Source organism: Pogonomyrmex barbatus, unplaced genomic scaffold (genome assembly GCF_055798465.1).
Source record: "Pogonomyrmex barbatus isolate J1 unplaced genomic scaffold, ASM5579846v1 scaffold8, whole genome shotgun sequence".
NCBI lineage: Eukaryota > Metazoa > Arthropoda > Insecta > Hymenoptera > Formicidae > Pogonomyrmex > Pogonomyrmex barbatus.
The window spans coordinates 2,084,182-2,101,600 of record NW_028297182.1 but is presented as its reverse complement, the minus strand read 5'-3'; the positions used below and the strand labels follow the sequence as shown (position 1 = coordinate 2,101,600).

At 41.4% G+C, this 17,419-nt stretch overlaps 1 protein-coding gene across 10 annotated transcripts in view; it reads right to left on the bottom strand.

Moving 5' to 3' along the window:
- Window positions 1–17,419, bottom strand: part of TfAP-2 (transcription factor AP-2) — a 215,358-nt gene that overhangs the window by 114,108 nt on the left and 83,831 nt on the right. For 8 of the 10 annotated variants that reach the window (XM_089084290.1, XM_089084292.1, XM_089084288.1 and 5 more), the window contains exon 3: window positions 1,479–1,599. The exons of 1 other annotated variant lie outside the window; for it this stretch is intronic. In XM_089084290.1, coding sequence (XP_088940416.1) covers window positions 1,479–1,541 — 63 coding nt within the window. In that variant the 5' untranslated portion in view covers window positions 1,542–1,599. Of the gene's footprint in view, window positions 1–1,478; window positions 1,605–17,419 lie in introns of all 10 variants that reach the window. One more of the 10 variants, XM_089084287.1, reaches the window with a different exon arrangement.

Below are 17,419 nucleotides of genomic sequence, written 5' to 3'. Positions count from 1 at the left end.
ATCAGCTCCATGTTATTTCTTTATAAATCAGTTGAGAGGATTCGAAGAGAGCCCGAATTCGCACGGGAGAATAATGTAATCGATACGTCTAGACGCACTGAACTTTGTAGCAGGAGTTTGTACATAAGTACATGCTCTTCCGCCACAATTTTGGAGACTTCTCGATAAGCACGTCTGGAAACGTATTTCTAAACTAATACAAACGGTTCTCCTCACTTTCAATTAGTTAATGCTTCTTATGAAATACTATTCAAATTATTTTTTGTTATTGTTCGTTGAATATTCATTGAATATTTCTATATTGAAATCTATTAATAATATAAAATTAATAGAAGTTAATAGAATAAGATAGAATATATGTAATTGTTTTTTACAAATTCATTGAATATTCTTTCAATAGATATTGAAATCTATTAGTAATTTAAAATAAATCTATTAGTAATTTCAATAAAAAATTTAAAAAATTATATATATATATATACAATATGTCTCCAAAATTGTAATTTTGAGACAAGAAACGATTACATATATGATTTATCTATTTTTCAAGTTAATTCTATAAAAACTAAACATCTTAATCTCGAAATTATTATTAAGTTAAAGTTATTCGAGATCACGTGCATCACGAGAAGTTTCAAAAAATAATTTTGCGGCATTAACAATTGTAATGCTTTTATATATCAAAAGGGTAATCGAATCATATATTATCCTGAAAACATCGCAATCCGTGGGAATTGTTAAAATTGCTGTACATCGCTGTAGTTCTTTTGACGGTAATAGCACTTGCTGTACAATTACGAATTTATGGTGATATTAATTGGTGGCGATTTTTTAACAAACCAAATGTTTGTGCGCGCAAAGAGCGCAGTTTTTCGAACTGTAACGTATCATCGTTAATTCAACCGCGAGTCATTAAAAATACAAAAGGCGCGCTTCCATTACCCCGGCTATTCGTTGGTAATTAAATAATTACATTTCCGGTATGATTAAAAAAGTTTCGATGTGTGAGCAGAGGGATTCCGATAGCGGGAACGTTCTGGTATCGTCGGACGCGTAAAAATATATATCGCTACGCATTTCAGAGAAAATCTCGATAAAATTATGAAGGCCCGATACGCCAAGCCGGTAGCAACGCTTTGAAAAACTTGACAGACTATTAATTGAATAAAAACGAAAACGCTCGCGCAAATATCGTCGACACAAGTCCTTTGTATCGCGTGCAGTCGGCATGTGGCGTGGCACGCCATGCGGATAAGGGGGTGGGGGACAGTTGGGGCGGAGGGGGAGTAACGGCGACGAAGATGTCAAAGAACGTCCAGCTGAATATATCGAAAGCGCGAAGCGCCCAAGTGTTTCACGAATCCGCGGAAGAAGGGTCGTCCAGAAAGGCGCCCATTTCGCTCGTAAGCGTCGGTTTTTTACCCGCGCGATTACGGCGAAACACTGCCCGCGTCCTTACGTAAGTGCGACGCACTCACCCAAGATGGGCCGCAGTCACCGCCTCCGAGGGTCTGAAAGGCCGGCATGCATCTGAACGTCATTCTGAGTCTCTACCGTCGAATTATAAGCCAAAGGTCGAGTGCGATTCCCCGGTCACAACTTACCTAGAACAAAGCGAAACACTTAGTTAGCGATCAAACGGATCTTGCGTGCCGCACGACGAGTTTAAAGTGGCAAGGAAAGGTCGATTACAACAAATGAATAAAAAAAAAAAAAAAAAAACTGGTCGCCACTAGAGAGTTTCAAACTTTTTTTTTCCTTTATCGTGAGATACGTTCCCATCTTTCGCGACTCAGAGACTATAAGTAACGATAGATCGCGACAAAGACGCGCGTGCGCGGCGGCGCTCCTTCCGCTCCTCTTTCCGAGACCTCACGCGATTCGGAATCGACCACGACGCACCAGACATGCGCGATCGGTAACGCGTCGTTCGCCGATTATCTCCCGGCGTGGCAAATCTGCATAACTGTCTATCTGCAGACGCCTCCTCGCGACATGCGCGTACTTGCGGAGCGGAGGAGCCGCGGCCGATATCGGCGCGGCCGCCCTTCGCGATCGCGCTCGCAGATAGCGAGGAGATCCCGGTGATAAGCGAGGGTTGCGTCGTGAAAGGGCGCGCGACGATTATCCGAGGCTCATTAGGCGCCCGAACGCGCCTATCCTTTGAGCGGCACCCTTGCACTTACCAAGTAAATTGAGATTATTGCGGGACATTACGAGAGGCTGCGATCGTCGGTTGATACCCCGTTTCGGTAGCAGACGGTATATTAACCGTCGCGCAGAAAATTGTAGAGTTGGGCATCTCTACCGATTTCTCTGTATTAACTTTGGTATCTTTCGCGCGAGTCAATCGCAGACGGAGAGTAAATCGAAAATAATAAACTTATCAGTCGAGATATATTATTATTATTATTATTATAGACAATGTTATTATTATTATTATTATAATTATTTAACATTGAAGAAACAATTTTTGACGAGAATTAAATAATATGAGAATACGTGATGTTTAACGCGATTTTAATAGGAATTTAAAGTTTTATTGTTGAATGATGATATTTGATATCGAAAATGAAAAGTGGAATATGTGAATATCGAGTCGATTTAATAAATAAAAAATATTACGGGCAAAAAGCAAAGAATTTCAAAGCGTTCATTGTCTGGGATGAGACCCGTCCACGCATCATCGTTCGTCGTTAAATCAACGGATATCGGTCTACGATTCCGCCATCGACCGTTTGAAATGTCCAGTAATCCAGGAGCTAGTGAGAGACCACAGCGTGTTTCGCGCGGCCAGGAATCCCAAAAATCCGGCCACAGACTGTTGCGTAAGCGGAGCTCCCCCCTCCTCCCTCCCTTTCGAAGGGGTTATTAGGCCGAGCGGAGCGCATTCTTTCGCGCGTCCGAACAAGACCACGAGGAATATTCGGAGGAAAGAACCAAAAGAATGAAAAGGAGATGTAAAAGAAGAAGAAGAGGATGTCGACAGAGAGGAGGTTAGGCCTGAGCGAGTCCATAAGAGCGAACAGAGGAGCGAATGATAGAGGAGGATATAAAGTGCGCCGATGAGGCTCGACGAGAGAGAACAAGAGAGAGAGAGAGAGAGAGAGAGAGAGAGAGAGAGAGAGAGAGAGAAAGAAAGGAAGAAAAGAGAACTGGATGAAAGAGCGGGTTCTATACACTCTTTTCACAAACTCATTTGACAAAACTTACTCGATTTTCTTAAAACTTGTAGCGATGGGACTCTTAAATCTCTTTTATTTTCGTTTGTATAATCTCCTTTAATTCAAAGTAAATAAGTTGTCCCGACTACGATCCCCGACGTTCGAGACAAATTAAATAACCGGCAAGTTCCCGCAAAGCTCTCTCTCTCTCTCTCTCTCTCTCTCCCTCTCTCTCTCTCTCTCTCTCTCTCTCTCTCTCTCTCTCGGAAATTTTCATATTTAAAGATTACCGGAGAGACCGTCGCGATTTTGCACTCGTTCAAACCGTCTCGTCGGTGTTTTGGACGGAAAGTGAATTCATTTGAAGATGGAAAAAAAAAACATCTCGGGAAAAGCATCGAATCCGAGCGCACTTCATCGCCCGCCGTCCGTCCCGCGGCCGACTCGATTTCGGCGCGGAAGCCGCGAGCCCGGGCCGATGTCGCTGCGGGAATGAATAATGGATTCGAGCGCGGCCATGCCGGGTATATCCGGTTGAATATTCATAATGCATCTCTGTGCCGTCTGCGCGCATGAGGATCCACGAATACGGTCGATCGACTTCGGTCGGTGTGCGCGCGCGCGCGCGCGCGCTTCTTCGACGCGACTGCAACGTTCTCATTTATCTTGCACGCGTGCTCACGCGTGTACGAGGGTAATCGAATGTGCGGTATACACGCCGGCAGTGAGAGAGGGATGTTTAAATTTGATCCAGCCATCGATGCTTTCAACGCCACAATTACGTAACTTGAGAATACGCTCGTTATGGACACGTCGCGACGGACACGATGGTTGTCGAAAATTTTGTGATTCTTGTAAAAACAGTTCGAAAGTCCTGTTGTGAACATTATTCGAAATAGCGTGAGTGATCGCAACAAGCTACTTTGCGATTCCATTCCGGAACGGAAATATCTCGTATCGATTTATTTCTAAGCTTTCTTCGATCTCAAAGGAGTCTAAAGACTTCCTTCGCTCGCAATTCTTTTTTTTTTTTTGTATACTTTCTCTTGTAACAACACCGATACGAATCGATACGAATGGATGATCTCGAGCGTCGTTGCCCCGGTAATATCGGCAATATCGCGAGCGTTCTTAGTATTCCAGCGAGCGAACGTCGGTTCGGAATACGGCGGCTACTATATACCTGCCGGAATACGAAATGAGCCGCGTTACTCGCTTCAACGAGCAACCAAATGCCCACGTCGGGCACGCATGCGTGCGCGTACGCTGGACGCGCGTGCGTTTCCATCCGGATCCCGAAATTGGACCACCAGATTGGAACTGTCGCCTATCCCTCTTCTCCGCGGAAAGGGGGGGGGGGCGACGTGACGTTTGGGAAAGGATTGGGGAGAGAGGGAAGGGGAGAAAGGCGGCGGGAGAGGACGCATCCCGGGTCTCCTCGTCGTGCCTGCTCATCCCTCGAAAGCCTCGTTTCGCCGGCGAGGACGAAGACACGAGGGTGCCGCCCCTCGTCTCCCGGCGACGCGACGGGTTAGGTGTGTAATCGTCGAAGCTGCGCGGCGGGTTTAATCTGGGATACGTTTGAAGTGCGGAGAATTTTTGCGCCAGCTCACGGGGGATTTAAGCCGACTGCGCCGGGAGATGGGATTTTTCAATCTAAGATTCGCATTTCCATCCGCCGTCTCTTTCTTTCGTTCTCGCGAACGTATTTTACCGTCTATATATAACGGAATAAAAAATCCAACTCCGCTGAAAATATGATTTAGAGCAAGAGAGAACATACGTGGCCTCGTCTTGCCCGTCTTGTTTTCTTGAAATCTGCGTAATTTCTATGGGATTTACCGTATAACTATTTATATTACGAACCAAGGAGCAATAAGAATTAAAGACTTTGGCTATGTTGATACAAAATGACATAAGTACGCGCATGTAATATTAACGTCTTGTAACGTTACGAGCCATTTTGTACAGATATATGTACTAAGAGAATTTAATATTACGAGATATATTTGAAAGGCTAGTTACATGATCGCATCCCTTTGAATCTACATCTCGCAATTCCGAAATTACTGTAACCCCGCCACGAGCTACGCAATGAAGATTGGAATTCATCGATTGAGATGCAAATACCGTTTACAGCATAGTCTTGACTATGCGAAATAGTCAATTGTAACATATAAATTCATCTGGATATGCAATGCAGCGTACAATATACATCAATATAAGACGTGCAAAGGCCGTAAAACAATTGTCCCTAATTTCTGAATAATAATGCTCTTAATAAACTTTGGTTTACCGCTTTCCATTTACGTTACCTAAAGTGATTATTTCATTTGATAAAATTATCTTAGATCTCAAAATCGAATAATTATTATAATCACATTATTAAATATCTCGTGGAGATATACATTTGATGTAGTGTCAATTTAGCGCGATAAAGCACAAACCGTTTGTTATCAAAATCATCCTTCAGTTCGCATTGGCTCGGGGATTGATACAATCATCTCAATCATCACCAGTAGAAAACTTTTGAGCTCACTGGTGAATTACATTTACGCAGCGTAAACAGCTTTCACGTCACTGATAATCATGCCCAAAAGACTAATCGATCGTCACCAGTTACGACATCACCGAATTGCCTGTCGATTAATCTTCTCTCATAGCGAAAGCTTTTTAAAGTTCTTCCTTTTCTTCTCGAGTGCAGAGCTACCCCTCCTCCTCCCCCCCCCCCCCGCCATCAGAGAAGGAAAGGAGAGGTCAATTAATTTCGTTGTTAAAGTACCACGCTTTTGCCTCCCACTCCCCCCCCTCCCACCTCGCCGTTAAGTATAGCGTCCCGGCAACGGCGCCGCACGCGAACAACAACAATTAAGGAGATCGGAGTTAACTGAGTTATATGTCGGGACCGAAATGGAGGAGTTTTATGCCGGCAATTCTCGGCGTTATCGTCCTTTATAGGAACCGGTAAGGTACCAGCAACGCGGTCGCGTCCGAGGGGGAGCCGCCGTTAACGATTCCCCGTATCCCCCGAAATTCCGAGTGCGCCGCCTTTTTTTATGGTCACCAGCGCCCCGGCGTCCGCGGGTATACGACTGCTAACGACGTGCCATTAAATCGAGTTAACGAGGGTAGCCGCGCTATTTGCCGAGCTATCTCCTAGCCGCCGCGATCGTTTCGCCCGGCCATCGGTAAAACCACAAACGGCGCGGCGTTCCGGGGAAATGGCGACGTTTCCGCGGACGCTTTCGCGACGGGCAACACCGTGTCTCGGTTCGTTTTCTCGCAATGAGAGAAACGTTCGGATGGTCTTTTCTGTTTGTTTCTTTTTTTTTTTTTTTTTCTTCTTCTTTACTCGGGGCGGCGATGTCGCGCTCCTCGCGCTAATTCACCGAGACCCTATGAAGCTCGATGCCGTGACCGATCCTTTCGGTCGTTAAAAACATCTTAACGGTACAGTCTCGATGATCATCTCGAATGAATCATTTAGGGTGAAGGCTTGTCCAATGAGCAAGTTTTTTTTCTTTGACGCGTCGTCGGAGATGATAATCAATATATTCCTTTTTAACGAGCGCCAGGAAAAAATTTCATCTCTTTTTATATTTTAAAATGTAAGTAATTTATCTTGTATAAATCTATATATTTTCATCGTAGAGTCTATGTTTTTGGACAGGATAACTGACATCGAGATTTTGAATGCTTCGAAAGCTCTAAATTCTCATGTATAATTCACACAAAATCGCGTGATTAAATATGTGTTATTAATAAATAAATTTTCAGATCTTTTATATTCTGTATAGATTTACCGTGAAATAAGCAATGTCAACAATATGTAAATATCAATATCGAATAATTATTATAATCGCATAACTAGAGATGTGTGCGAATTGAAGTTTTTTGACGATCAAATCGAATTTTATTTCTTTCATATACAAATTGAATAGAATCGAATGGAATTGAATGAAATCGTGTCGAATCGTAACTTTTATTTTAACGACACAATTATTATTAGATTGAGTTTTAATATATAGATAATAAAGAAGGACGAGATTGCTATGTAATTCGTTTCGAATTTCTTGCTTTCGAAATTTTCGAGTAGTTCTCGCCTTCGAATCATACAGATTCGAATTCGAATCGAATCGTGGGTAAGATTCAATTCGATTCGATTCGTACTCGAATAGTTTGCGCATCTCCACTAAATGTCTCGCGGATTCATTTGGCACAGTACGAGTTTAACAACGGCGAAGCATAAACCGTTCGTTGTTAATAATCCTTTCATTCACATTGGCCCGGCAATTTATGAAGGTTAAGTGGACATCGTAACAAATCATAGAAAGTTACTCGATTATTTAACGATGATAATAAGCAAACCGCGCATTTCGCCGATATGTTTTATAGCTCGTTGATACCATCGTATCACGAGACGCTGATTTATGAGTCCGATGAAAGGGACGATTACATTCCGCCATTATCCCGAGCTTCATTTAATGTGCGGAACCCTGTATCTTTTCTATTACTTATTCATTCGGTACACTACCATCCTCTTATTTCAGGCGCATAATTACAGACGGCGGTTATTCGATCGCGACGCCGAGCTAATCTCACTTCTTCTCTTTGTACGTATATATTGTCTATAAGAAGGATGGATAAAGCTATCCCCGCGCTATCATCATAAAAGTTTAACGGTTGCGGTTGTTAACAAAAATATTGATACGTCATAGACATAGTGAAAAAATTTTCGCAAGAGTGATACGCTTTTCTATATAACGTACACCAAAAAAGTCGTTAACATATTTAGAGAAAAATAATGATATTATATGATATCTATTATATATACATACAAAGTTGGTTTATGATATAAATTAGAGATAATTATGAGGAATAAAAAAGATGTATAATAAAATACGTAAAATAAAAGAAGGTTAAGAGGGGGGGGGGGGGGGAGGGAAAGACATGATTCGGCGACGAGCTCGCGAACGGGATAATCTTTTCGCGATAGATACGCGTCGCGTATTGTCGTTACCGCTTTTAATTAGCGTACGATTCATGCGGCCGGTGTGGTTTCCGCATTAGCCCATTCGCGATTTTCTCACCCGCTTATTCCGTCGTGCTTTATTGCGTACGAGAGAGCGGCGACAATTTCGCCGCGGTATATTGAATATCGAATAGGCGGCTGGAGTGGTTCAGCTTGTAGGAGCGTAACGCCGCGCTGGTTATACGCCCCCAAGGCGCTTCTAAATCGACCGGCTGAACTACATCGGGTTCTCCCTACTTCTGTCCGATATGGCGTGGACCTAGTTTACTTCTGGCCCGATTATTATTACTTCGAGTACGAGTAACCCCGAGCGCCCGGGAGATCTCCGCTTGGGGTGCTGGCTGGGCTCCTAAAACTTTTAAGGCAGTTGTCGGGATGACACATTTTTCCGAAAGCACCAGTATCAGATCTAGTATTACCATATTAGAAACGAGATACGCAAGGAATAATCGCAATATTCTTTCGCAAATAACCATGCCACAAATAAATGACGTCAATAATGACGTCTTCTTTTCTCTCTGACTAAACCTGTGTTTCGAATCTCTGCTCAAGAATTTTACAAGGCCTAGAAGGGTAAATGTTTGAAATTGAAAAGTTATCAGACAACGATTCTTTTCTCCTAATATTTTAATTTTAATTATTAACAAAGATGGATCCGCAATTAGCCAAAGAATCTGCCCTCAAATCATGTTTAATAAGTCCGAGTATATATTTATACGACACGTACAAATATAGAGAATGTATTTTTTTTTATCTGGCCGCACAAATTTTCCACGTGCGGCGCATCGCGAGAAGCGATCGTCGAAATGGAGAACGGGGAATCGTAATCATATATCTAAAAAATCAAATTCACAACGGGCTCGATAATGGCGGACGAAGGAATGGAAAAAGGAAGAAGGAGTAAGGCGCGCAAGACCCGGGATCGATGGGATGCCTGGACGAGATTGTTTGCCAGGACCGACGCCGACTGCGAGTCCTAAAGAGCGAACGCGCAACATTCCGATCCATTACAATTACCAAATAATTCCAATGTTGGCCCGCATTGAAGGAAAGGAACCCGAAATTAGGTTGATTAGAGGCTACCGTTCGTCAGGGATAGCCTACTACCGGAATTTAACCAGTTATTATATAGATACGGTCGCTCTCCATAGAGAGAAAGAAAGAAAGAGAGAGAGAGAGAGAGAGAGAGAGAGAGAGAGAGCCGTATGGGCGCGTTAAGAGAAAACGTGCCCCATGAAATTAGGTTCTCGAGCGGCATGCGTTGCATGGGAAGCATCCCGGGCAGGTCAATAATTATGTCATAGGGAATCAAAGTTTGCACGCTGCTCACGTAATTTCACGGTTTCCCGCGCCAGTATGCGCCGCGCAAACGGATCGTCGATTCCGACTCTAATCCAATTCTGAAATCCCGAAGGGATTTCTCTCGGACAGCGTCGCGCCTTCCCGCGGGTCTCTTCCTCGCGGTTGCAGGAAAAAGGTTGCGAAAAGACGCGAACGAAATGTCCGTCACACTCGGGACGGGCGAATAATAATAATAATAATGACGATAATTTCAGCCGCGATATCAACGCTCACGTAATCACCGTCGGCGAACGGTGATATTGATCCACTTGTTTGCGAAGTAATTAAACCATTTTGTTAACGGGGGGGGGGTGGAGAGAGGGGGGGGTAAACGGCGGAGCAGGCCGTTCTGCCAAAATTATTCGCCTCGCTGCTTGTACACCCGATTATTAAAGCAAAAACGCTGAAACTACGCGACTCGCGTCAGCTATAAAGTAAATGCCGTGCGTGTGTGATTTATCTGATCGCGTGAACCACGGCCCGTGAACGAAATTCATTTTTCGCTTCCCGTATAATCGCGCGCGATCCACTTCCGTGACATGTACCCTAATGAAACTGACTTCATTAATGCTATTGCCTTAGCATCGATGTTAACCGGGATCTGCCGGATCCGAAGAAACGGATAAACGTCGATTTTTGAAGTTCGGAGAAAAAAATTTAACAACGTTCTAGATAAAACTTCGTCGCGTCAGTTATTCGATTATTACATGTAAAATATTGTGGAGTTGTAATTCGGATTTATTTCTGTTGGAAAAATATTATAAATGAGTGAGTTTCGGACCTAGACGAGAGATTTTTATTAATTATTTAACGGACGTTGCGCGACGTTCCTCGTTTCTCTTTTTATTCGAGGACGACTAACTTTCTCGTTAAGATTATTTCAATTCGAATTCGACACATACAAAACAATATAGATATATATTTACAGAGATCGCTGTTCTAACAATTATATTTCGTCATATTTGATTTAGCCGACTTGTGACCTCGAAATATTTACAATTTAAGTTTCCTTACAATACGCATACAATGTAAAATATGTATTAAAACCTTATTTCGCGCAACATTAAAATATGTTCAATTGATCAAGAACGGTTTTTCGCATCGTGACGGCAAACATATTGAACGCGATGAGTGATGGACAATCCGTTGCGGAATACGACAAGAGTAGATGCGAATTGAAATTCATCTACCAAAAAGCGTTTTATCAATGGCACGGCGACGCGAGAATGAGGAATGTGACAAACGAAAAATAAGAGACTGAGAGACAACTGACACGCGGGACCGTGGTGAGTAACGATTGTCTCTCCAATTTCGCTGATAATTAATGTCTGACGATATAATTTCATTAAAGACAATAGACTCGCGGTGTTTGTTTGAATTATGATGCCCGCGGTGATAAATCGCGCGCTTTAATAGCTACCAGAGCCGGAGCAATTATTGTTGTGCCAAGTTTGCTTGGTTGCGCGATGCGTTGCTGCCCACGCAGAAAGCGAGAACGCTCGATCGAGAACGCGCTCAGATGGATAATACAAAGTGCTACAGCATATTATATTCGCGCATCACGCGGGAAAATGCGGAAAGAAACTTGAAACGCCGCAAGATCGGTATCGCGGTACGGATCTGGGCTTTAAGCGATAAATTTCATAAGTGGAGTAACAAGAAAAAGAAAATATATGATAAAACGGGACGGGACTTTTTCTTTTAATTAAACTACTAATTTAGCTACTCGCTCATATAGATCTTTCATGTTCGAGCGAGAAATAATTTAACCAATAATTTGAACCGGTTCACATCGGGGCTTGTCGATATCGTAGCGGGACAAATTATTTAACAAATTTATTGCAATAATTACAATTAGTAGGAAAGAAAACACACACGGAACGAGAAAAAAAAAGAAATTTGAAAGTTTTATAACTCAAACGAGTAAACTGTAGTGCTTAGTGTGCTGTCCACTAGTGCGATTGCTCCGTTTGGACAATGGGCCGCTCTTAAATCACGTGTGTGTGTGTGTGTGTGTGTGTGTGTGTGTGTGTGTGTGTGTGTGTGTGTGTGTGTGTGTGTGTGTGTGTGTGTGTAATATACAATAGTCCCCCGATAGAACCGCGCTTTTGTTAAGAGCGCGGTTAGGTCCGCGTCATTCTCGAAATGCGAGCGAGTGCGATATTTCCGTTGCCACGGCAATATCGTGGCCGAAAAAAATTGTAATGGCTCACCCACGACGACGGTGCCCCGCGCGCGGAGATTTACATTTTCATTTTCCCCGATATCAATTTTTGAAGTTTGTTTTCATACGTGGGGAGCGCGGCGCCGTTCTGCCAACTCGGAAACGCCAGATTCGGCGATATCGAATACACGATATTGAAAAAAATATGCGAGCGAGATACCGACGAGGCATACAGCGCTAGTCCGCGCGCGCGCGCGCGCGTGTGTGTGTGCGCGCGTGTGTGTGTGTGTGTGTTTGAGCGGGATCTTTCCTCGAAAAATATTACAAAAGAAAATGCGTTCTGTGTGTGACGACGCGCGAATAATAATGCGCCGTATCGTGCCCTACGATTGGATTTGATTTGCGCATTTTAAATATTTAATGTATGTGAAGCTATAGCATGCATATCTAATCTGAAGATAAAGATGAAAGAAACGAGATAATTTTGGTAAATTTAATTAATATTTTTGTTATTAATGTAAAAAATTCTTATAGCATTTTCTATTGAGAGTTTCGATGAAAACTGCACTAGTGCACCAATAATAATGCAAGTTTAGAATGGTTCAATAAAACACAATTTTTCCCCTCTATTGTCTACAGATTACGATATTTTTGTAATCTTAAAAGAGATCAATAATTTATTGAAAAATGAAAAGCAGCCAACAATTATTATTTCAAATAAAGTTATTTTTTTTTATATTGAATGTATGGGACGAAACGATGTTGAGTTAACAAAAGGTAAAAATGTCATGTGATGGAAATATTTTGCTGAAAATATAATAATATGCTAAAGACATAATAACATAATACGTTATATAATACAATTTCAATTTTAATGTGTATTGGTTTCCATCTTCTCTAAAGACGAAGATGAAGTAGAACTTGAGTTGGACTCAATGCAATTTTTTTTGCACCAGTTTCGTCAATGAAACATTAAACACTTAAAATATATGAGCTGATTTTCACAATAAATTGCGCTCAATAATGTGCACCAATGTGCTAGTTTCTCAGAAAAAAAAAAAAAAAAACACTTAGAAACAATTGAAATAATACAGAATAACGGGGAATCACTCGTAAGACTCGGCTCAGTTCTCGCGAAAATTCGAAACGTAATACAGATTACAAGTCTGGCGTCTTTCCGCCGGGGTGTCCGACCGTATAGAACGTTATAGAACGTTTCCGCCCACGCGGTTATGCCGCGTTACTCCGCGGATATTCTTTAATACCGAAATAGGCTTGAAACCGTTTCGTTTCAGGGGTTAACCAGGGTCCCTCGAGTACACGTCTGGCAGTTCTGCCGTCTGAATGGCTAGTTAGCGCGAAGATTGGTTTTCTCCGCATTATTCGTCCCTTCTCTCCGGTCGGCGTTATTGGGATCACCCAAACACGCGGCAGTAAAATCAGCTAAGCTGGCGGTTATTTATTGCTCGCGGTGGCACAGGTGAAAGAAACGGGCCTCACTCACGTTCTGCCACGTCCTCCGCGACGAGATCCCTCCTCTTCTCTCACCTACTTTTTCTATGTCTCTTTTTTAGGCACCCTCTGAAAAAAGGCGCGTAACGTGCCGGGATCCTTATTATCGCTCGGACTCCGGGAGGAATGTCTCTTCGAGCAGGCGAGAGAAAGTCGTAAGTAAATATTACAGCAGATGCAATAACCGAAACTGTTCGCGCAAGAGCCATCAACTTTTATAGGCGCACCGCTACGTATTTTACGATTTCCAGTGTCGCCGCCGTGTCGTCGTTATCGTCGTCGTTTCCGAGATTGTCGAAACCGTGCTCTCCTGTGTGCTTTTTCCTCTTTCGCGTTAGCAAAATTTAAACTGACTTCGTAATAACTTCGTATAAATTTTAAATATCCAAGAGAGATTAATACGATATGAGATTGATATAGCAAAAATCGACGTTAGAAAGTTGAATTGATTTTGTATTTTTAGTGGAGTTTTTTTCAAACTGAGAATCTCGTGAGAAAACCGGTATGCCTAGTATCGAAGTCGATTAGCGCGGCACAGTGTTTAGAAAATTATGTGTTTCACGTCCTAATCTATTGGGATTATATGCCTTTTCATTAATAACTAAATTTATATGTGAACTATAACACATCTCTTAAAATACACGCCTGTAAAATAACATTATTTATCCACGTCATGTGTGATCTATAATAATAAAATTTAAAAAAGAAAACAATGCAGGAAAATATATATTAATAATCATCACAATCACAATTTATACATATATATATATATATATATATATATATATATGCTGTTTTATTAATTCGCAGAAAGATCGCAGAAATAACCTAATCTTACATAATCATCGGAAAAACTGTATCTACACTTAACACAACACTCCAGATTGTCGTTACAGAGCGGCAGAGAAAAAAGAAGCGATAATAAGCATCCGTTCTTATTGCGATTGTATTATTGTATGCTGTTGTATGATTTACGCGACCTGGTTGAATTTCATTTGCATGCGCCCTCGTTATAATCTACGCGCCTTATAATTTCCGAGAACATTCTATCCAGACCGCGGGGATATAGGCTTGGAGGAAACGGGCTTAATAGCGATGACAACGTGATCTATCATCGATCTTATTTCTTACCGCGCTCCCCCTCCCCCTCCCTCTCCCCCTCCACCGGTGCGTCTAGCATTCGCTAATGCCGCGATCTGTTAACGCAGCGTTGCATCATTTTCAATAGAACCTGCTCGCGAACGGCTATCGGCCTTTAATTTATGGCTGTTTAATAACGCGGGCCAATCAGGAAACGCGCCGTGTCGTGGACCGCCGCGGCGCGTTTCCGTTTTTCGCTCCGGCGCGCAAGCGACGCGCGTCGTCGTCGTCGTCGGGAATGAATAAGTTAATCTTGATTAGCCCGAGCCCGATGATATACGCGCGAGCAGATTGCGAAATGTGTTTTCACGACAAACTGCGCGAGTTTCATTTAATTATACACGGCCCGCCCGTTTTAATCTCCCTCGTAGGTAGGTAGTCGACGTGGGTAGGTGACTTCAGGGATGGCGTGCGTACTTTACTCCTTTGTAACCGCATTTGAACGAGGTTGACGGAAATCTATTCGCGTTAAATACCGACGTCCTCCATTCATCAGGAACGAACGAGGATAATTTTAACTTTAAAAATCAATCGATCGTCCCTGTCGCCAAGAAGACTGTTTGGTAATGGCGTTAGATTCAGCAATTCGAACAGTTTCTCGGATTCGGAGAACGTGAACGTCACGTGTGCGAACTAAAAGATCGCATGAATCATACGAGATTTGCCAGTAGAATCACCACACAGGAGTGACGCACTCGAGGAAAAAAACATTAGACTCGTTTCAATGAAAACGAAAAATTAAATGACTAAGCGACGCGATTATGACTACTATCGCCGATTATCTCCATGATAAACGGAAAATTAGAAATTAGTCATTAATACATTATTGAACACTGATAAATGATAATCAGATATTTCCTAGTCGGCGAACTTTCTTTCTCGATTTCTCCTATCGACGTTGTTACAAAAATATTTATTTATTAAATATTTATTAAATAATTATTTATTTAATTACGAAGCGCGATCCCGGCGTTATGTTATTTTTTTTAGAAAACGCGTTATACGACGTCTCCGACGAGCCGTCGCCGAGTCGTAAAGACAAATGCTGCGTGCAACAAAAGGTCGGGGAGCAAAAGACGAGGCACAGTTGATTGAAACGTCAGCTAAGAGGAGTTATGTGGTGTACTCCCAGTTCGTCTACTCCCGAATGCACGATGCAAAAGTTATATTGCACGCATGTGCAATATCTACGTTTGGACGCATGCCGTCGCGTATCAGTTCGCATGTCTCGATCGCAGCACGATCGTATGTACGTACGTACGTACCTGCACACGTTTCGAGTTTCAGCTTTATACAACATTCTGGTTTAATATATCTTGTTAATTATACAAAATTATATATATTTTACAGAGGACGCATTTATCTCGTGCACACCTAATTGCGCAAACGGAAGGAGCTCGTTTGTACAGTAAGGATCTCAAAAGGAAAAAACGAAAGGACCCGTCTTATCTGAGCGACGAAAAAAAAATTATATTTGCGATAGTGCAACTATCAAACCTGGATTAATTGGCAATCGCTCCTTTCACTCCTCTTCTTTTCTTTCTCGAGCTTATTTAAATTCCGAAACTATACGAAGTATTATATTATATTCTGCACCCTTCGTGCCGATCTTTCTCCGGAGAATCACCTGCCGCGTCTCACGTTCCTCCTAATTTTAGCCAATCCCGTGGAAGCGCGTGGTGGACCGACGTCCGTTGCGATACACGCCGAAGTAATTGGCGATCGTAAAGGCATCGAAGGCGCTAACAGGAACAGCGGAAATGTTGCAGGCGCGTTCTACACCTCCGTTCGACTAGTTGCGCGACGATTAACAACCGGAGGAGAATTCCGCTAAAACCAATTAGTGTCGGTCCACAATAGGTGATTTAAGCTTTAAGAAGTAAGAAATTGACCAATTATAATCGAGTATGAAAAGAATAATCGATTATGATTGGTCAATTTCTTACGACTTAAAGATTAAATACTTATTGTGGACCGACACTTAAACCTGCAATCTCGAATCGCGGTCAATATGAACTACGCTAACATAAATTCACTTATGACATGCATCTACATTGGTGTCCAACAAAAAATTTCGGCATACTCGATAGTAGTAGTAGTTTGATGAAAAACAGAAAAAAGAGGAATTTATTTAGTAGAAAAATATATACCATGAAATAAGAGAAATATATCACACAAGATGCCTCGTCCATTTGTTATTATTTTGATAAATGCAAGATTAATTTTTTATCAAAAGAAAATTTAAGAACGATATAGACAAATACGTATAGACAAATAGTGATATACGTATCTAACAAATATTTAATCTTCAATTTGAGTAGTCAAATGTTAACTTAAATTGTCTTATTATCAATAAAAGTTTTCACTTCTTTACATTCTTATTTCTGTGATTACATATTCCTTCAAAGAAAAAAAAAAAAAACGCATTTCTCTTCCTTCTTGCAATTACTTATGTTTTAAAGTATACTCGAAGATACGTAAGTAGAATTGTTTGTAGAATCGCTTCGTGATTACGATAGTCAAAGTAAATTTGTTAAATTTACAGCATTTAATGGCTGGTTTGTGGTAATAGCATTACATTTCGCTTTGTCAATATTGAAGCCGCTAGTCGATCGGACTTGTTAATTTGATATCAAACATTTAACTTCAACTGGGAACGGGCCTATTTTGCTTCCATATTTACAATAAGACTTAATACACAATTGCAACTACACGCGCAACAGAAGAATTAATATAAACAATTTAAATAGTTGTTTACTGCAAATAAATAATGAGAGAAGAAATTTCTATTTGACAATATTGATTTTTTTCAGGAAATCAAAATTAAATTAATCAAACAGTATTCAATATTCTGCTTAATATTAAAATACATAAAAATATTGATTCTTTTTCTTTATTTGATGATTTTATTTGATTCATTCTTAATTATCTAGATAATTAACTAACAATTTATAAAATTTCAACACATTTTTTAATTATTTTTAATTTAAATCCAATTTTCTTCTGAATAACTTATAGCGTCTAACACTTCGTCAAATTAAACTATTATTTTCTTTACTGGGAAAC